At 44.6% G+C, this 21707-nt stretch overlaps 1 protein-coding gene across 11 annotated transcripts in view; it reads right to left on the bottom strand.

The window, feature by feature from the left end:
* Positions 1–21707, bottom strand: part of TMEM241 (transmembrane protein 241) — a 112263-nt gene that overhangs the window by 27104 nt on the left and 63452 nt on the right. For 9 of the 11 annotated variants that reach the window (XM_043443744.1, XM_043443749.1, XM_043443748.1 and 6 more), the window contains 2 exons: positions 19138–19207; positions 13943–14036 (listed from right to left, as the gene is read on the bottom strand). In XM_043443744.1, the coding sequence (XP_043299679.1) occupies positions 13943–14036; positions 19138–19207 (164 nt within the window). Of the gene's footprint in view, positions 1–5463; positions 6792–7687; positions 9282–13942; positions 14037–19137; positions 19208–21707 lie in introns of those variants that run through there. The other 2 variants (XM_043443754.1, XM_043443751.1) reach the window with 2 other exon arrangements.

Here is a 21707-nt window from a genome sequence, read left to right as displayed (position 1 = left end):
CAGCACGCCAGGCCTCCCTGTCCATCACCAACTCCCGGAGTTCACTCAAACTCATGTCCCTCGAGTCGGTGATACCATCTAGCCATCTCATCCTCTGTCGTCCCCTTCTCCTCCTGACCCCAATCCCTCCCAGCATCAGGGTCTTTTCCAATAAGTCAACTCTTCGCATGAGGTGGCCAAAGTACTGGAGTTTCAGCTTCAGCATCAGTCCTTCCAATGAACACCCAGGACTGATCTCCTTTAGGATGGACTGGTTGGATCTCCTTGCAGTCCAAGGAACTCTCAAGAGTCTTCTCCAACACCACAGTTCAAAAGCATCAGTTCTTCAGCGTTCAGTTTTCTTCACAGTCCAACTCTCACATCCATACATGACCACTGGAAAAAACCATAGCCTTAACTAGATGGACCTTTGTTGGCAAAGTAATGTCTCTGCTTTTTAATATGCTATCCAGGTTGGTCATAACTTTCCTTCCAAGGAGTAAGCGTCTTTTAATTTCATGGCTGCAGTCACCATCTGCAGTGATTTTGGAGCCCAAAAAAATAAAGTCTGACACTGTTTCCACTGTTTCCCCATCTATTTCCCATGAAGTAATGGGACCAGATGCCATGATCTTAGTTTTCTGAATGTTGAGCTTTAAGCCATCTACATCTCTACAAATGATCCAGTTTCGCTCTTTTTTAAGGCTGAGTAATATCCCTAACCAGGGATATATCATAAAGGAAATCAACCCAGAATATTCACTGGAAAGACAGCTGCTGAAGCTAAAACTCCAATACTCTGGCCACCTGATGTAAAGAACTGACTCATTGGAAGACCCTGATGCTGGGCAAGAGTGAAGGCAGGAGGAGAAGGGGATGACAGAGGATGAGATGGCTGGACGGCATCACCGACTCAATGCGCATGAGTTTGAGCAAGCTCCAGGAGTTGGTGATGGACAGGGGAGCCTGGCGTGCTGCAGTCCATGGGGTCACGAAGAGTTGGACACGACTTGGCGACTGAAGAACAACAAAATATCCCTAATGTTAGCCTGTCTCCGAAGTTTAAACTGTAAACACAGTTACATACATTCATATATATATACATATATGCGTGTGTGTATAAACACTTTCCCCCCCCCTCCCCAAAATCAGAGCTCAGTTAACTTAGAAAACCTGGGCAGCTGGCTAGAGTGAGGCAGTCCCCGTGCAATTTACAAGGAGTATCCCCTGAATAATTTAGAAAGCTAAGAACAGAGCAATATGCACTGTGGTCCTGCCTGGGTGCCATCAAAGAAACCAGGAAGCCTGAGTGCAGGGAGCGATTGTGGACCCACCCTCCTCCGGGTGCAGCCAGGAGCCTATCGAATGCCCCCTCTGTCAAGGAGAGAGGGTTCAGCGGAGGCTACTACTTACTGAAGAAACACTGAAGCCTGAGGAACAGAGGCAGAACAATAAGTACTTCTGCAATGCTACCAGGAAGCCTGGTCTCACTTTCTTTGCCTTGGCACTGAGCTGAATATTGATTAGAAATCCTCTCCAACCATGATATTCAAGAGAACTGATGGCCAGGGCCCAGATCAGCAAGGCTCCAGCCTGTGGGCTCTTCTCTTTCTCCAGTAAGTGAAAACCCAGGCCATCTGCAGTGCAAAGACAGGGTCAAGGTCAGAGCCGGGAGGGTCTGCCGGCCCCAACACCTGGGCTTCCGAGGGACCAGCTGGAGAGGCGGCTCAGCTGTGTTTTCTGAGGACCGCACCCTTGCAGTACCCGCATTAGACTTGTAAAAATCGAATTATAACACAAATACAGTAAAGTGCATGACAAGCTTAAATTTTAAGTGTGGGGTTTGTTGAATGTTTACATCTTTAAGTACCCATGTAACCACCGCCAGAAAGAAAACAAACCCTTTCAGCATCTCACAAGGTTCTTTCCCAATCAATACATCCAAATCACTTTTGTGGCTATAGGCTCTTTTATCGCAGTGTACTGGTCCATTGTATGGCTAGGCCAAAATTTATTTCTCCTTGACCGACATATGGACTACTTCCTCCAGGTTGAGGCTGTTATGAGTAAAACTACTGTGGATATTCCTATTATGGATTTTTTAAAAAATAAGTCTTACTGACATAGAATGTACATATTATAAAATTCACCCTGTTAAAAGTGTACCATTCAATAGTTGTTTAGTATGGGAAATTCCGTGGAGGTCCAATGGTTAGGACTTAGTACTTTCACTGCCATGGCATGCGTTCAGTCCCTGACTGGGGAACTAAGATTCCACAAGCTGCATGGTGTGGCCAAAAAAAAAAAAAAAATTTCTTACTCTATTCACAGAGTCGTGGGACCATCACCTCTAATTCCCTACCACCGAACATGCCTTGCTGCGGGTATATGTCTTCATTTCTTGTGGGTATAAACCAACAGCAAGGCTGCCTAGTCATAACAAATCTTGTTTAGCTTCAGTGTTTTCTAAACCAGGCATTATTTCAAATCCTCACCCACACTTGGTATTGTCAGTCTCTTTAATTTTAGTCATTCTGGTGGGTGTGTGGTTCTATGTCAGATTTAAAACCACTTCTGTCTCAAACCCCCATTCTCTGACAACCAAACTAGCACAGACTGAAAGCTGCATTTCCCTACTGAAGGCTCATCCATCAACCTTAGGACTGCTGCTTCCTCTTTCCCTTTCTTTTTTAGAATAGACATCTGTGACTTCCAAAATGTTAGATCAAATGATAAATTAGGTTCCCTGAGTTACTTGAAAAAAGAACTTTAAAACGTAGGATGCCACTTGAATCTGGTCATTTTAAATCCCTCTTGACACTAGATTGTCAAATTGGAACAAAGCAGAAGCGAAGGTTTTCTAATGATACAAGTCAGCAGCTCTCAAATTATAGCCAAATCCAAAATACAAAGAGTACTTCAAACATTTCTCCATCTGCAAGGGAAAAGCTTATTCTTTTCAATTAGTATGAGCAAACTTTAACCGCTCAACATACATTATTTCCAACAAAGGTCCCTGTAGTCAGACCTATGGTTTTTCCAGTAGTCATATACTGATATGAGAGTTGGACCAAAAAGAAGGCTGAGCACCAAAGAACTGATGCTTTCAAATCATGGTGCTAGAGAAGACTCTTGAGAGTCCCTTGGACAGCAAGGAGATCAAACCAGTCAACCATAAAGAAAATCAACCCTGAATATTCATTGGAAGGACTGATGCTGAAGCTGAAGCTGTAATACTTTGGCCACCTAATGCGAAGAGCCGACTCATTGGAAAATACCCTGATGCTGAGGAAGATTAAGGGCGGGAGGAGACAGGGACAATAGAGGGTGAGATGGTGGGATGGCATCACTGACTCTATGGATATGAGTTTGTGCAAATTTTGGGAGAGAGTGAAGGACAGGAAAGCCGGGCGTGCTGCAGTCCATGGGGTCGCAAAGAATCAGACAGGACTAAGCAACTGGGCAACAACAACAGTACATTATTTCAAATAATCCCTGTAATATTTCTGCGAAAGTTATACAATTATTCCCATTTTACAGATGAGAAAACTGATACATTCCTGATGAGGAATCTTTTCAAAGTTATACTGTTGGAGAGTGGGATTTTTATCCAATCCTCTGTCTCCAAAATGCAGGACTCTTTGTCACTTCCCCTTGCTGTCTCATCTTCTCAGCCTGGACTGTGACAGGTCACTCTATGAATCTCTGTTGAATACATCAACTTCCCACAGAACAACTTGAAACATTTTTTTTCAGGGAAAAGAAAACCCTCATAGGAGGTGTGAGTATTGAAATGGAGTCATGATTATATAATTCTTAGAGTGAACAGTCAACTGTCTGAGCATAACTTGAAAATAAGAATAAGCATGACTGGCTTCACAAAAGATGCGTCAGGACTTGATGGGATCTGAGTGGTTCACGTGGTGAAGCTCAGCTCAGATGTCAGAGCAGGGATACACCAGTAGAAAAAGCACCATTTCCCTGGGCTCAGAACTGGGCTGGTTTTTCCCTTCAAGTGAGAGTCAGAGACATGCTCACCACCTCAAGGCTTGCATTCCCATCTTATAAACCCTGCTGTAAGTGGTGTCGGCACTCCTGTTCCAAACTGCCAAATGTATGCTCCCACCTGACCATGCCAGAGTTTTTTACTTCTCTCTGTGCACCCTGAAAATGTTAGGATTTCGTGGGAGGGAGGTTCAAGAGAGAGGGAATATATATATATATACATAGAGCTGATTTGTTTTGTTGTATACCAGAAACTAATGCAACATTGTAAAGCAATTATATGTCAATAAAAAATAAAAAATGAAAAAAACTCTGTAAGGGCCTATGGGGAAAGAATCTGAGAGAGAGTGGATACATGTGTTAATACAGGCACAACTGATTCACTTTGCTATACAGCAGAAACTAACACAACACCAAAAACCAACCATATCTGCGGGTGCATGCTAAGTAGTGTCTGATTCTTTGAGACCCCATGGACTGTAGCCCTCCAGGCTCCTCTGTCCATGGGATTCTCCAGGCAAGAATACTGGAGTGGGTTGCCGTGCCCTCCTCTAGGGGATCTTCCTGACCCAGGGATCAAACCTATTTCTCTTGCATCTCCTGCACTGGCAGACACATTCTTTACCACCAGTGCCACTTGGGAAGCCTTAAATCAACCATACTCTAATTTAAAAAAAAAAATTGTTTTAAAGATAAACAATACAGGATTGTTAGGATTTGGGAGCTCAACACTTTGAGAGGGAACGTTTTAGCAATTATTCCATTTCCCTTTTTGTTGGAATACGCTTGATATGTTCTGTCCTTCACAGATAGCTAGAACACTCAAGACATTATAAAACAAGTTCATTTCAAATAACTGAAGGAAGGGTGTCTCCTTGTATCCCCTGCAACACCCCCAGAAGTCACATGACAAGAAGACAGATGTGGAAATGTAGCCAGAGACAGCCTGTTCCTCTCATAATCTACTACCCCAAACCCCCAGGTGTGCACAGAAACAATCAAATACAATTACACATGTGTTCTAACACGTGGTCAAATGTGGTCTAGCTTATATGATATCTGCTTCCCAGATGGCGCCAGTGATAAAGAACCCAACCGCTAATGCAGGAGACTCAGGTTCAATCCCTGGGTCAGGAAGATCCCCTGAAGGAGGGCATGGCAACCCACTCCAGTATTCTAATCTGGAGAATCCCATGGACAGAGGAGCCTGGCAGGCTACAGACCATAGTGTTGCAAAGAATCAGACACAAATGAAGCAACTTAGTACATCTTACATAATATCAGGCAATTAACTGTTGATTGTAAAAAGCCTTTTCTACCACACATTTGACTAATGAACTGGCTGTTTTGGTGTCACATAACAGCTTGTGTTCAATACTGAACTGCCTGGCCTTACAGTCTGACGCAGTCTACTTAGAGAAAAACAAAAACAACATCAGAAATCTTAACCTAAAGAGCCACTGGGTCATTTTAAAGTGCCGATGGGGAGTCGGGGTGGGGGGCGGGGGGAGGGGAGCAAGTTTGGACTACTTTTTGTAAGGGAGGGCATTTTCAAAAGAAAAAAATGAGCAAATGACTATCTCTGCGATGTTAGTTGCTCTTTGTGACCCCATGGACTGTAACCCGTCATGCTTCTCTGTCCATGAAGTTCTCCAGGAAAGAATACTGGAGTGGGTTGCCTTTCCCTTCTCCAGGGGATCTTCCTTGACCTGGAGATCGAATCTGGGTCTCCCGCATTGCCGGCAGACTCTTTATCATCTGAACCACTGGAATTTTAAGCAAATTCCACTTTGGGGGATAAAACAGGAGAACAGGTATGGGGCAAGATCCAGTGGGGTACTTGGGGCCCCTGGGGGGCCAGGTCACCAAGATGTCTCTAAGGCACTGTGGGAGAGAGAAGTTATTTGCCCAAAATGGCACCAAGTAGATGTCTACTAAGTTTTTCAAATCCACATGTCATTCTTTTCTATTATCATGTGTCAAACCTGAGCTTTCCCAGGACTTCCCTAGTGGTCCATTGGTTAGGACTCTGAGCACCCAATGCAGTGGGCCTGGGTTCCATCCCTGGTCACAAGTAAGACCTGGCACAGCCAAATAAATTTAAAAAACAAAACAACAACAAAAAACTTAAGCTTTCTCATAATGAAAGTTTGCTCCTTCTGATTTCCCAAATACTGCTTCATTTTATTAGCTCTGACTGCCAACTCATTCTCCAATGACACAGGCCTGAAGCTTGCCCTCTGGTTTGGGCACATACAGATGGTGAAGTGCACCCTGCTAATTACCTTGTGTCCAGCCACACCCTGGGGAACTTGGATCTAATGATTGGGACAAAAGATCTTCATAAGGAAAAGTGACTCAAACAGGATTCATGGCACAGCTAAAGACAGAGGCACATACATTATAAGAGCATAACTGGAGGCAGTGGAAGGGACTTTACAAGATATGTGCAGAATTGTACCTTTATTTCTGATCTGAGTGCACAAGCCTGCAAAGATGCATAAAATAAACATTCACTCAGCCATCATTTATTGTATCCACAATGAACCAAGGAAACATCAATTCATCCCTACAGTGGAGGCCTTGTAAACTTTCCCAATTAACTGCTCTTTGTATTGCCAATAACTTTAATTTAGGTATTATAAATTATCTTGGATACTGACAGAATTCCTATAAACCTTGCAGTCAGAACATGAGCAGAAATTCCGGGTATTTCCTTTAAAGCAAATTCATTCAGGTCAAAAGTTGAGAAGTCCAGAATCGTTATCACATTTTTGCAGCAGAAAACACTGTGATGATCAATGGCACTAAAAATAGCCCAGAAAAAAATCAGGAGTTCATAATCAGAAACAAGAAAAAACAACAGCCTTATCCAAAATAGCAAAATGTCCATTAACATCACTCACTTCCCTAGGAATTATTTTGACAAAAGGAAATGGAATTTAATTTTCCCCCCTCAGTCCAAAACTGTATTTCCCCTCTCACGTGTCCTCTGGGAAAACCTTGCTTATAAACGAGCAATTCCCAGATAACCAGCTTCTTGCTGACTGTTTCCATATAGTTCAACAAACAGAGAGCAGCTTCTGAACTTGCTATTTCATGCTCCCGTCGCCTCAGCGGTGATGTCATGGAAAGACATAGACATGTTATTATTGCCCAGTTAGAGACTGTAAAGGAAATTATGCTGCTGCCTCTAAGTTTCCATTTTCCATGAAAAATTTTTTCTCATTGCCCTAGCCACTTAGACTGTGATAAAGAAAAATGATTTAATTAGGAAACAGTCATAATTAGATTTTGTAGGCACATTCTTTCAACATAAAAATTACAGCTAAAAAGAAAAATTTTTTTAAAAAAAGCTACAGCTACATTGGGTTGAATCAGTTCTTTTCATCAGACCATTTCAGAACACATCAAGGTGCTGAATAACAGCTTGAGGAAGAAAATAAAGAAATACGAAACTGCCACCCAGAAAGTAATCTGTTCAAATGAGATTTTAAATGTGACAGGAAGAACGAGTGATGAGTCTAAAAAAGCTGAGAAAATAGGAAGAAATGCAAATACCAAAGTGAGGGGAAGGGCTTCCTAGGTGGCACAATGGTTAAAGAATCTGCCTGCCAATGCAGGAGACACAGGAGACTCAGGTTCGATCCCTGGGTCGTGAAGATCCCCTGGACTAGGAAATGGCAACCCATTCCAGTATTCTTGCCTGGAGAATCCCATGGACAGAGGAGCCTGGTGGGCTACAGTCCATGGGTCGCAAAGAGTCAGACATGACTGAGCACACCACACCAATAATAAACTGAGGGGTGTAACCTTCTCTTTGGGGATTACCTTTTACCACCCAGGAAGCAAGGAAAGACAGCAACAGGCTCTCCACACCCAACAGATGGTGATGAAGATGATGGGGATGATGATGATGATAAAGAAAATGAAGTAACTGTGCTTGTTTCAGCAGCACGTATACTAAACCAGAATCACATGGATAAGGATGACACGCAAATTCACAAAGCAAATCTATATTTTTTGTAACTATGGGAGGTGAGGGATGTTAACTAAATATATTGTGGTGATCATCTGTATATACGAATATCAAGTCAATATGTTGCACATCTTAATACCGTTCTATGTGACAGTTATATTTGTATGAAACTGGAAAAAAAAAAAAAGTAAGAGTTGTAACAGAGTAGGAAATAGAAGACAGAGGAGAACTAACGCTCTGTTCAGTGTAGACTAGAACTAGAGAGAGCAAAGCGTGATGGGGATCACAGCTGTACTTCCAGGATCTTTCTACAGTGTGTGTGTGTGTGTGTGTGTGTGTGCATGCACGCATGCACAAACAAGCATGTATGCACCAGAAACTGAATCTACATCTTTTCCAGAACCTGAAGGATTTATTTACTTGTCACTTTCTCAGAAGTTCAAGGTATGGCTTTATGTTAAGCTCTGAAACTTTCCTACAAATACATCAGAAAAAAAATTTGATGGAAAAAAATTATGTTATTTAGAAGTTTTGAAATCTGTGTGATTCCATTATAAAAGACACTAGCCTGCTTCTTTTTTTTCTTTGTTGCAGTTCCACCAGAAACAGCAAGCGTTTCCCCCACGGTCTTGGGAGACATTTGAAAATTCCAAACACCAAACCATCACAGCATCTGTTGAGGACATTTTCACAAGTTCATCCTATACTTAAAACACGTTGAAACTCACTTAGCCAAGCTTCCTTCTCAGTTCAATATCTTGGCAATAGGTCAAGAGAAATGTCAACATGTCCACTGGAAAAAAAGAAGATGCCAGGTCATGCTCCCAAGACCTGGCCGAACAACCCGAGGAAGAGGAGGTCAAAACTCAGAGCAATTCCTATCCACTCAAGAGTTCTTCCTAAGGATAAATCAAAAGAAGGCTGCTACTTCCCAGCACAACCTTCTCAACTCTTTTAAGAGAAACTCCTAAATGGAAAACAGTTCAGGACTGCGGTCCTTTTACTACACAAGGATGTGTTGTTATGGAGACAGCTCTGCAGGCTCCCTTGGCAACCTCAGTGTATAATTAAGTCTGGTGGTCACGGAACAGCCAGAGGTGGTCTCCACGGAGACCAACAAACACACATTTTCACAGGCACAGCAACTGCTCTGAATCAATGACTCTTTATATAGGCAGAAAAACATTGTGAATGGTACATCAATTGCATCTTTTGTTAGGCAGTGTTCTCATGAAATACGCTGTGAGAGGGTCTATTCTCCTGAGCTTAGATCTCTGAGCAGAGTCTGGAGCAGGCAGTTCCCAACTGAATTCACAATCTAGAACCAGCAAATACAAATGGAAAATACAGACTCAGGAAATCACCGGTTAATCTGGTGGAAGAATTAAACCAGGGGTCGACAGGGCCAAGGAGGGCCTGTCAGCTGCCCGACACTCACTATTCCAGGGCTATCTAAATATTATTCAACCCTCTCTGAAAGTAGACATTATTATATTTGTTTACAGATGAGAAAACAAAGCGCACACCTAGAAAGTGTGGCCGAGCTAGGACTCAGACCCAGTTCATAAATTCAATCTTGGTCAGGGTTTAAGTGATTCTACACCATGCTGTGTTTGCATAGCACTCTGTGGTTTATCCTTACATACATTATCTCACAGGGGCTTCTCAGGTGGTACTAGTGGTAAATAACCTGCCTTCCAATGCAGGAGATGCTAGAGACACAGGTTTGATCCCAGGGTTGGGAGGATCCCCTGGAGGAGAGCATGGCAACCCACTCCAGTATTCTTGCCTGAAGAATCCCATGGACAGAGGAGCCTGGTGGGCTACAAATCCATGGGGTCACAAACAGCTGGACATGACTGAGCATGCATGCAACAACAAAAAAAACAATAACAAAGACTCTAAATAAGAACACAGATGAACATTCTGGTATAATCTTTATACATATCTAATGGCCTTTATACATAAAGGCCATACATTGGCCTTTATACATAATCTTCCCCAGGAGAAGATGGAATTTGATAATAGATATGAAAGAAAGTCCGATGGCTACGTGGTTTCCTACTTTATTCTGATCAGTTCTATGAAAGACTTTTAAAATCTGGCACACGTTTTACTAAGTAGGCACTGACAATCAATGAATGATATGGTTCCCAGCAGATCTTCATAATAGATAATCCTACAATTGGATATAGATGCCATCAGCGTTTAGTCCCAAGTGTGAAACATTCCCTGTCAGAATCATATTTTTTAATTATCTCTCTGTCTTCTGGTCCAGATAGATCCCTTGCTTTATGGACAAAAAAACTAAGGACTAAAGGGGTTCAATGCGTCGTGATCAAAGTCAGTCTCCCCTTCCCTGAATTCCCAGGAATCCCAGTTTCTCTGCCACGTGACTCAGAGAACAGCCTGTTTACCTTCCCATGAGTGCATGTGTGCTCAGCCATGTCTGGCTCTTTGCAACCCCATGGACTGTAGCCCACCAGGTTCCTCTGTCCATGGGATTTCCCAGACAAGAATACTGGTTTGATTTGTCATTTCCTCCTACAGGGATCTTCCCAACCCAGGGATTGATCCTGCATCTATAGCATCTCCTGCACTGACAGGCAGATTCTTTACCACTGAGCTACCTGGGAAGCCCTTTACCTTCAAGTAAAGCCCAGGGAAAAGGTTTTACATTCCTCCCCTCCCCTCCCCCGCCCACACACACACACTCCTTCCACTTTCCTTTGCAACTTATTTTCCAAATGTTCTCCTCATTCTCTAGCATCATGAAATCTCTGTATCAGGGTGTCTCCTTTTCTACTTTCAAGCTCACCCAAGTCCCTCTTTTCCTACAAAAGAAGTTATCTTCATTAACTCTGCCCACCACCAGTCACAATCTTCTCTCCACATCTTAGGTATTGTTGAGTGTTTATGATCCCCCCTGCCCACTCCCACTCCTGCCCTTTTCCTTAAACTGTTTCCTCAAAGCTTAGCAAAATGCCTGCTCTAGACTCTTCTCAGTGTGATCACTTTGACCTTTGGGTAGCATTCTGCTTTACTCCTTACAGTTCTCCTTTAGACTTCCCTGCTCTGAACTTCTCTGATTCCCTCTACCTTCCAGTTATGACTTTGCTTTCCTGCTCATTATTGGCCCCTGGCATCTAAGTTTCTCCCAGGCTAAGTCCTAAGATTCTGCTCTGCTCTCCCCAAATCCTTTCACTCTCTTAGTGAGCTCCTTGATGGATAGGTTTTCTTGATTTCAACTGCATCTTTCTACAGGCGAAGCCCAAATGGACAAATCCCTGAACACTCACCTACATTTCACCCCATGTTTCCAACACAAAAGAGCTCCATGCAGATGTTTTATCACTATACACATCTGTCTAAAATGTATATCGCCAGCTTTCTCCTAAAGGATGTTCTTTCATAATCACCCCCATTTCTGTTTGTTAAGGCCACAGATCTCACTTGTCTCTAGCAAAAACCTTGGAGTCACTTGTCACCGTCCATATTCATCACTGGGCTTCTCCGGTGGCTCAGTGGCAAAGAACCCACCAATCAGTGCAGGAGATGCAGGTCCTATCCCTGGGTTGGGAAGATCCCCTAGAGAAGGAAATGGCACCCCATTCTAGTATTCTCATCTGGGAAGTCCCATGGACATAGGAGCCTGGTGGGCTACAGTCAATGGGATCACAAAGAGTTGGACACGACTTAGCAAACTAAACAATAACAAACAATATTCATCATTCCTTTGTCCAAACTATCCCCAAAATCTGTTCTAAAATGATCTGAGTCTTTGTTAGCTAATTTTATCACATCACGTAACAGCTATAGGACAAATAGTATAATTAAAATTTATTTTCCTTCTAATTATAAGTCAGGCTTCCCAGGTGGCTGAGTGGTAAAGAATCCGCCTGACAATGCAGGAGATGCAGGACACTCAGGTTCCATTCCTGGATCAGGATCAAATTGTAAGACAAATTTGACCTTTCACCTTTCTTCCTGCCATCTCTACCTTGATTGACCTCTCTTCTAAATGCTTGGAAGTCATTTCCAATCTGTCTTAAGCACTGTCACCTTATTAATCTGCTTAAAACATTACCCTCAGGGGACCTCCCTGGTGGCCTAGTGGTTAGGATTCCAGGGTTTCACTGCCAGGACTCAGGCTCAATCCCTGGTCAGGAAACTGAGATCCCACAAGCCATAAGATACAGGAAAAAAGAAAAAAATTACCCATGGTCAGTCTCATTCAAAAGTTCACAATGCTCTCTATGGCTTGGCTTTTAGGGACTCCTATAATCTGACTCTTCTGTGCCCAATTTTCTCCTACTCCCCTGAAGTTCCTCCCAATCTAGTTAAATGTATTTCTTCCCATACATGCACACCAATGTTCAGTTCAGTTCAGTTCAGTGTTCAGTCGTATCCAACTCTTTGCAACCCCATGAACCACAGCACGCCAGGCTTCCCTATCCATCACCAACTGCCAGAGTCTACCCAAACCCATGTCCATTGAGTTGGTGATGCCATCCAACCATCTCATCCTCTGTCGTCCCCTTCTCCTCCTGCCCTCAATCTTTCCCAGCATCAAGGTCTTCTCAAATGAGTCACTGCAGCACTATTTACAATAACCAAGACATGGAAGCAACCTAAATGTCCATAGACAGAGGATGGATAAAGATGAGATGCATATAAACAACAGAATAGTACACAGCCATAAAAAAAGGGAAATAATGCCATTTGCAGCAACATGGACAGACCTAGAGACTGTCATACTAAGTGATATAAGTCAGATGGAGAAAGACAAATATTATATGATATCACCTGTATGTGTAATCTAAAAAATAATACAGATGAATCTATATTTCCCAGTGATCATGTATGGATGTGAGAGTTGGACTCTAAAGAAAGCTGAGCACCAAAGAATTGATGCTTTTGAACTGCGGTGTTGGAGAAGACTCTTGAGAGTCCCTTGGGCTGTAAGGAGATCCAACCAGTCCATCCAAAGGAGATCAGTCCTGGGTGTTCATTGGAAGGACTGATGTTGAAGCTGAAACTCCAATACTTTGGCCACTGATGTGAAGAGCTGACTCACTGGAAAAGACCCTGATGCTGGGAAAGATCGAGGGTAAGAGGAGAAGGGGATGACAGAGGATGAGATGGTTGGATGGCATCACCGACTCGATGGACATGGGTTTGGGTGGACTCTGGGAGTTGGTGATGGACAGGTAGGCCTGGCATGCTGTGGTTCATGGGGTCACAAAGAGTCAGACACAACTGAGCGGCTGAACTGAACCGAACTGAACTGAATCTATATACAAAACAGACTCACAGGCATAGAAAACATTATGATTACTGAGGGGGGAAAGGGGAGGGAAGGATAAACTGGAAGATTGGAATTGACACATACACATTACTATATACAAAATAGATAACTAGTGAGAACCTACTACATAGCATGCATTGAGAACTCTACTCAATACTCTGTAATGACCTATATGGGAAAATAATCTAACAATGGGTGGATATATGTAAAACTAACTCACTTTGCTGTACACCAAAAACTAACACAAGTTGTAAATCAACCATGCATGCATGCCTACTAAGTTGCATGAGCCTTGTCTGACTCTTTGCAACCCCATGGACTGTAGACTGCCAGGCTCCTCTGTCCATGGGATTCTCCAGGCAAGAATACTGGAGTGAGCTGCCATGTCCTCCTCCAGGGGATCTTCCTAACCCAGGGACCAAACCTGTGTCTACTGGCAGGATTGTTTACCGTCTGAGCCACAGGGGAAGCCTAAAATTAGGCAGAAGCCCTTGGAAATTGTTACCCAAACAAGTGAAGGATGAGATTCAGGGTCAGTAACTAGAGATGAGTCCCTAAAGACCAAGCTGAAGCACACGGACTCTGAGAAGACTGGACACGGGAGCTCCTGAGATGGGTTCCCCACCCTCCCCACCCTGAGATGGGTTCCCCACCCTCCCCCTCCCTCTTACCTTAGCAAAGAAAATCCAGGCTGCGCACTGCCCCGGGGCCATAAGGCTTTTTAGTTTCATGGTGCTGAACATGAGAAAGAATCCTAAAAATCCGCTGCAAGGAGAAAATAGATTTTTTTAAGTGAGACTTATCTTCCTGTAGCCAGTAGCTATTTTCTGTGACATTTTTTAGTTACCTGTACAAACATTAGTCAACTTTTAGTTATTACAGCAGCTCTATCTCACCTCTGTTTTCTAGTGATCTCTGGATAAAAACATCAAAAGTTAAAAAAAAAAAACCATTAAGCTCTACTATGCCAAGGAGCTATGATGAGATCATTTCCCTGGAGGTGGGGAGTGGGTATAGAAATCTGGAAGATCTCTGGGTAAATCATGAAAGAAAAAAAAATCTGGAGGACAGTATCTCCTGCTCCCTCCTATAATACTTCTGGAGCGTGGTGTTTGCCAAGGCAGTGCTTCAACTTTTTCTTTTTTTCAAACAGAACAAACTGTTAGGAAAAGACTTCCAAGAAAACACTCATCATATGAAGTCAGAGGGTGTGGACTGGCCCCTACGTTCAAGGTAAGAACCAAGGGAACTCTGCTCAATGTTAACTGGCAGCCTAGATAGGAGGGATATTTGGGGGAGAATGGATAAATGTATGGCTGAGTCCCTTTGCTGTCCACCTGAAACAATTACAATATTGTTAGTAAGCTATACTTCAATGTAAAACAAGAAGTTTAAACAAAAAAGAATCTAAAGGGGTTGTTGTTGTTCAGTTGCTAAGTCGAACTGCAGCACCCCAGGCCTCCCTGTCCTTCACTATCTCCTGGAATTTGCTCACACTCATGTCCATTGAGTTGATGATCCCAATCCAACCATCTCATCCTCTGTCATCCCCTTCTCCTCCCGCCTTCAATCTTTCCCAGCATCAGGGTCTTTTCCAATAAGTCAGCTCTTCACATCAGGTGGCCAAAGTATTACAGCTTCAGCTTCAGCATCAGTCCTTTCAAATGAATATTCAGGGTTGATTTCCTTTAGGATCAACTGGTTTGATCTCCTTGCTGTCCAAGCGGAAGGCTGCGTAATAGAAGTCCCCCAAAACAAGGGGATCTACACAGAAGAGATGCATTGGGAATAATGCCTGAAAGAGCCTTCGCTTCCCAAGGGGACCTGAGGCTGGCCTCCCAGGGGTTTGGCCTCTATGTACCTCCTCCTTGGTACTTTCAGGGGTGTTGGGTGCCATCCTGCCATCTGATCTCTATTATGGGCGCTGGGGTGTGGCTCCCACCCAGCTCATGAGCCCTGAGAGGGAGGGGTCCCATGTTGGGCGTCTCTGTATTTCCCCAACAGACTCAAACAAGGTGCCTTGGTCTCAGCAGGCATTACGTAAGTGTCTTGACAGGTGTACTTAGAAGCGGGTTGAACTGACTAAACACACCTAAGGCCAGATTTCACAGAAATGCGCGCCTTCACTTCATTAGATTCGATGAGCTCACATTCTTGGGGCAGAACCAGAGACGGGGATTAGGTTTCCTCTGTGTGCAATCCAGCCCGTTTGGCCTAACAACCTGCAAAGTTTGCACAGGTCTGCCTCTGCAGGCATGGAAGCCTGGCCCGCTCTGGATTAAGGCGTTGAGTCGCCCCCACAGGAGTCCCTCTGGGGAAGCAGGAGGCTGGGAATCCAGTGACCTGCGATTCTGTTCCTGGCTGTGCTCACTGACCCGTGTAACCTTGACCAAATCCCCAGTTTTTTTCCCCTTTTTTTTTCTTGCCCCAGGTTAGGTTCTGTGTTCTCAAAGTAGGAATAAGGATAGTCTTTTCATCCCACCTGAAGGGAATCAGATCTTCAAAAGAGAAAGGCTCCCCAGCCCCAAGTCTCATTTTATTAACAAGCAAACTAAGACAGAGACACAATTAGGGTCCAGGTTTCCTGGCTCTTCCAAAGCTCTCCGCGGCCCTTCAGAACTCGCTGTGGAAATGTGCTCTCCGCCGGAGAGACGGAGTGAGACGCTCTGGGTGCCTGTGACTGTGAGGCTGGCCGGCCCTCCAGGGTTCCCCTTGGTGGCATCCATGCCCCACAGCCCCAACATCACAGGTGCCTGGCTCTCACCCGCCATACCTCGGTCCACTCGGGGTTCCTCCTGTCCTCTCCTGAGGGCACGGTTCCATGTCGACCTTTCCCCTTAGCACAGACTCTACAAGGATTGAGCTACCCCTGGTCTGCGACCAACAAACTCCTGAAAGTACCCATGAGCCCTTCCCATCACCTGACTTCCATGTCGGTTAATCGTTTCTAAATGATTTGTGGGTCCTGCTCTCATCCAGCTCTTCCACTTCCAGCTTGCCTACCTCTCAATGTGGAGGCAGGTCTTAAAAAGCACTGGGTGGACCCCAGGAGTGAGGGAGCCTGGGGCTCCCTGTTAATGGGGTCTCTGATCCCTCAGGCCTCCATGACCCCTCCTGAGCTCCCCCAGTACCTCTGAAGTGAAGTGAAGTTGCTCAGTCGTGTCTGACTCTTTGAGACCCCATGGACTGTAGCCTAATGGGCTCCTCCGTCCATGGGATTTTCCAGGCAAGAGTACTGGAGTGGGTTGCCATTTCCTCCTCCAGGGGATCTTCCCAACCCAGGAATCGAACCCGGGTCTCCCGCATTGTAGGCAGATGCTTTACCATCTGAGCCACAAGGGAAGCCATTCAGTACCTCTGAAGGTGACAACTTGTAGTCTGAGATACAGTTATGGGGGAGCCATGAGAGGATGTGGGGAAAACTGAGACATTCCTTTTTTAAAATTTTACAATTTTTTAAAATTTTTGGCCGTGCTGGGTCTTTGTTGTTGCACACAGGCTTTCTCTAGTTGCAGCGAGTGGCAGGGGTAGGGAGGCTACTCTACTTGCAGAGCATGGGCTATAGGGCATACAGGCTTAGTTGCTCTGTGGCATGTGGAATCTTCCCGGACCAGGGATTGAACCCATGTGCCCTGCCTTGGCAGGTGGATTCTTAACCACTGGACCACCAGGGAGGTCCTGACACATTCTTAAAAGAGGGTAAGCTCTGTGTGCTGAAGCGAGAGGTAGAATGTAATGGAGAGTTAAACTAGCTCAAGTAAAGATTTCCAAATCTTTTAAATGAAAAAACCTGATTTTTCATTTTGGGTTATGAGACAGATTAAAAGGGACACAAATGGAGACAGAAGATCACCCCACAAAGCCATCACCCATGGGCCGTGAACTCTGTTGCTCTGATCAAATTAACCAAGCCTGGTGCCCTCCCTCCGCACCCTGGTCACCCAAGGCAGTCAAATAACCAGGCTCAAAGGGAAGCAAGCCCATGGACACTCACACCACAAATCCTAGCTAACAGGCAAGTGACAAGGCCTGACCAAAGAGACAGGAACAGAGAAGATGAATTGTGTCAGTGCTTTCCTGAAACTTCTCTGAGGATGATTTTTTTTTTTTTTTTAATCATTCTGAGGCTCAAATGCAGAAAAGTGTTGGCACTCAGTCGTGTCCAACTCTTTCGTGACCCCATGGACTGTAGCCCACCAGGCACCTCTGTCCATGGGATTCTCCAGGCAAGAATACTGGAGTGGGGAGCCATTCCCTTTTCCAGGGGATCTTCCCCACCCAGGGATCGAAACTTGGTCTCTTGCAACTCCTGCATTGCAGGCAGATTCTTTACCATCTGAGCCACCAGGGAAGCCCCAAAAGCAGAAGCATACTCTATAATATTGAGTGTGTATGTGTGTGTGTGTGTGCTAACACACCCCCATCAGAAACAGCACCTAGCCTGCATATCAGTTTTTTGACTCTGTGAAGAATCATTGCTTCACAAACACAATCTCTTTTGTGTGGGAACAAGTGATCTGGCTTTCATGCAGCAATTGCTCCTGGTCTGTTGACATTCTATTTACAGATAATAATAATGCTCACCATTGCTGGGCTGGGCAAGATGCTTAGAACTTTATGTACCTTATTTAATACACACAGTCACCCTGTATTGGTATGATCTTTCCATTTTACAGATGAGAAAACTAAACTAAAGTTTGAGAGAACTAGGATAACTTGCCCAAAGACACAAAGGAGCAAACAGCAAGGCTAGAATTCAACCCAAGTGTAATCTTTCAAATATATCAGAATCCATGTTTTTGAGACTTCCCTCGTGGTCCAAAGGCTAAGACTCTGCACTCCCAATGCAGGCAGCCTGGCTTTGCTCCCTGGTCAGGGAACTAGATCCCACATGCTGCAACTAAGACCCAGTGCTGCCAAATAAATACATAAAAATGTTTTAAAAAATAATGATAAAAAAAAAATAAAGAATCCATCCTTTGAGGTTATCCACAGAAGCCTTTCCATTTCTCAGCACAAGAAAGTCAGGTGAAGTGGGGGTCATGCAGGAAAGAGGGTGGGTAGGATGGGATGAACTTCTGGTTATCTGTGATGCTCAGACATTCAGGTGTGTCCAACTCTTTGCAACCCCATGGACTGCAGCCAACCCAGTTCTTTGGTCCATGGGATTCTCTAGGCCAGAATATTGGAGTGGGTTGCCATGCCCTCCTCCAGGGTATCTTCTTGATCCAAGGATTGAACCCGTGTCTCCTGCATTTCCTGCATTGGCAGGCGAATTCTTTATCAGTAGCACCATAAATGTATCCATCTAATTGGTCCACATCTCTGATACTTCCCAAAGCCAAATATTAGGGATCACCTTGTGGTCTAGATAGCTCCTGGCTATTGGTTTCAAAATCTAAGAGTCTTAGGGTTCAGTCAAGGTTTTTTGGAGGTCACCCCTTAGAAACAAGGGAGAAGTCAAGGCAGAAGCTGACAGGGTGTGAATCTGCACCCGTATCTTACCTTGAACTGAATCAGTTTCATCATTTTTACATACTGAAGTTCTGTTTAAGAACTGCTTGTCGGGGAGGAAAAAAGTGGGAGAATTCTCTCTCTCCTGCAATTCTGAAAACCACTGCTCTGGCCAAGAAAATTATTCAGGACAGGGGACCTCACAGGTCCCAGGCCAGCTCTGAGCATCCAACAATGTCCTTTAACAACCCCCTGATGGCTGAGGGGGACACCTTCCTCATTGGCACTGGGCACCATTTTCTTCTGCGGCACATTCAGACAACGGCAGTGAGCCTGGGCTTCACAAAGACACACGTGGTAGGACAGAAGCACACGGATCCACCATGTGAGGGGCTTTACGAGCCGGGACTACCTGGCACAACAGCTGCCGTGGAATCCGTAGAAATACAGGAACGGAAAGTCCAGGACGCTGAGGAGGTCACCTGGTGGAAACAGCAAGAGTGAGACGCCACGCCCGAGAGCCCCCTGCCCACGGCTGCCCAGAAACACACTGTATCAGCGAATTCACTCCAGCATTCGAGGGTCTCTACGTCATTAGCACTGTCTTAATATATTAAAAGTAGTATGATGTGCTATGCTAAGTCACTTTGGTCGTGTCTGACTCTTTGTGACCCCATGGACTGTAGTCCACCAGGCTCCTCTGTCCATGGGATTCAGGCAAGAATACTGGAGTGGGTTGCCATGCCCTCCCCCAGGGGATCTTCCCAACCCAGGCATCAAACCTGCGTCTCTTGTGTCTCCTGCGCTGGCAGGCAGGTTCTTTACCACTAGAACCACCTGGGAAGCCCAAGCATGACGACAGTTATCACCCATTTAGTGAGAGTCTGCCCTGAGCAGGACCCTGGGCTAAAAGCGTTCCATACATCGTTTTTTTTCCAATCCTTGTAACAATCTGTGAGGCTTTCTTATCCCCATTTCAACTGGAGCTCAGAGAAGTGAAGTGTCTCAGATTACACAACTCTTGAACTCTGGAGCCGGAACACGGGCCCTGGTCACTCCAAACCCTAAGATTTTTGCTCTTCACCAGGCAGCCACCTCTGCCTCAGCCAGAGGACAGGACAAAAAGAATCTTTTTTTCTTTTTTTTTTTTTAAAGATTTTTCTATTATTTTTTTTTCTTATATCTAAAAAAGGATCATGAGTGCATGCCTCAGACATCTTTTCTCATTTTTGTGTTTTAATTACCACACAAAGAGAGCAGGGGCCAACAGCCATGCATACTCATTTTAGTTTAAGGTCCAAAGGGTACATTTATTTCTAGTGAAGTAAGTTCATTCTTTTAGTTCCACTTGGTGTAAGAGGAAAATCACACATATTGGCTGCTTCCCTCTCTGGAATTTGAACTTGGTCACAAACAAGAAGTCAGGAGATTAAAAAAGCAGAAAGCCTTCCAAAAATGTCCAGAGAAAAGGAATTAAGCATTTCCACGGCAGAGAGCCTAATCCTTCCAAATCTCGGATTTCTGAGATTCTGGAGGCGCCAGGCCTTTAAGACCCCCAGGCCTGGGTCTGTCTCTCAGTTCTGGATGGTCTGGAGCCAGAAAGGCTGATTTTTCTGAGTATTCACAGCACGGTAGGGGCAGTGGAACGTTTTTCATCACTTTTTCTTTTTTTTTATTTTTTAATCAGAGGATAATTGCTTTACAATTGCTGTATCGGTTTCTGCCATACACCAACATGAATCAGCCATAGGTATACAGCCCTCCCTCCTGAACCTCCTCCTACCTCCCACCCCATCCCACCTCTCTAGGTTGGGAGAAGAGTACCAGATTTGAGTTCCCAGTGAATTTCCACTGGCTGGTACTAATGAACCTATTTGCAAGACAGCAATGGAGAGGCAGACATAGAGAACAGACTTGTGGACAGGGGGTGGGTGAAGGAGAGGGTGGGATGAATTGAGAGAGTAGCATTGAGTCATATATATTACCATATGTAAAATTAGATCACTAAGCTTATTAATCAAGAGTTTCAGAACTAAAGACACAGGGCATGCTATACTTCCTCAGCCTTAAATGACCTCAAAAAATGAATCCTTCACTATTCATTTGAAACTATCACAACATTGTTAATTGGCTATACCCCAATACAAAATGATTTTGGTGTTAAAAAAAATTAAATTTTTAAAAAATGATCTCAAATGATTCCACCATCAACTGGGAAAGAAAGGTGTGAATTCCATTTCTCTGGAGGGTAGCTTTTTTTCTACCGTAACTATTATGACTTTGTTTGGTTTGGTTGGTGCATATGTACCTGTGTTTAAAGTGAGAGGGTCTTCAAGGATCTGGTTTTCTCACAGCCCAGCAAAAGGCTAAGAGTTTTGGTTCTCTTTATATTTGGCCCCACTGAACACCTCTGTTGTCTACTCGAGACTTATTTGAGTGAGGGACTTTGTAACCAACATCAGGCCCAGACGTGTAAAGTGCATGAAGAGCTCCACTGCTTCTGAAGTCCCTTTCTTTCCAGAAGCGACAGCCAGGGTAACCTTGAGCACCCGGATCCTAGCGGGCAGCTCCGACCCCCTGCTGGGAGGGTGGAAGGCTGTTCTCCGAGGCTTTGTTCTGTGTCTTTAGCGGCTGTTGGTTCTTGGCTTTTTCCCAACCTCCCTTTCAGAGTAAGGGAGACTGCAGTGCAGTCAGTGTGATCAGGAGGACTAGGCAGAGAGGCATACATTAAATGCACAACCTCATGTTTCCTTGGGTGCTACCCCCTCACTCAGGGGAGGTGAACTGGGCTCCTTCCTGGTGCCCGGAACAGGGAGGTGGGGGCAAGGGGCGGTCTTGACGGCCCAGCCCAAGCTGTGGAGGGATCTGAAGGGCAGTAGAGGGGTCCTGAGTAGATAGGGAGGGAGGAAGATAAAGCAAAAAAAATCACCATCCTAAGGGATTGACCAGTTACATGATAATCCTCACCCAAATCTGAAGAAT

Source organism: Cervus canadensis, chromosome 23 (genome assembly GCF_019320065.1).
Source record: "Cervus canadensis isolate Bull #8, Minnesota chromosome 23, ASM1932006v1, whole genome shotgun sequence".
NCBI classification, from domain to species: Eukaryota; Metazoa; Chordata; class Mammalia; order Artiodactyla; family Cervidae; genus Cervus; species Cervus canadensis.
Note: the sequence above shows the minus strand (reverse complement) of the source record. Positions and strands in the feature narration are given on the sequence as shown.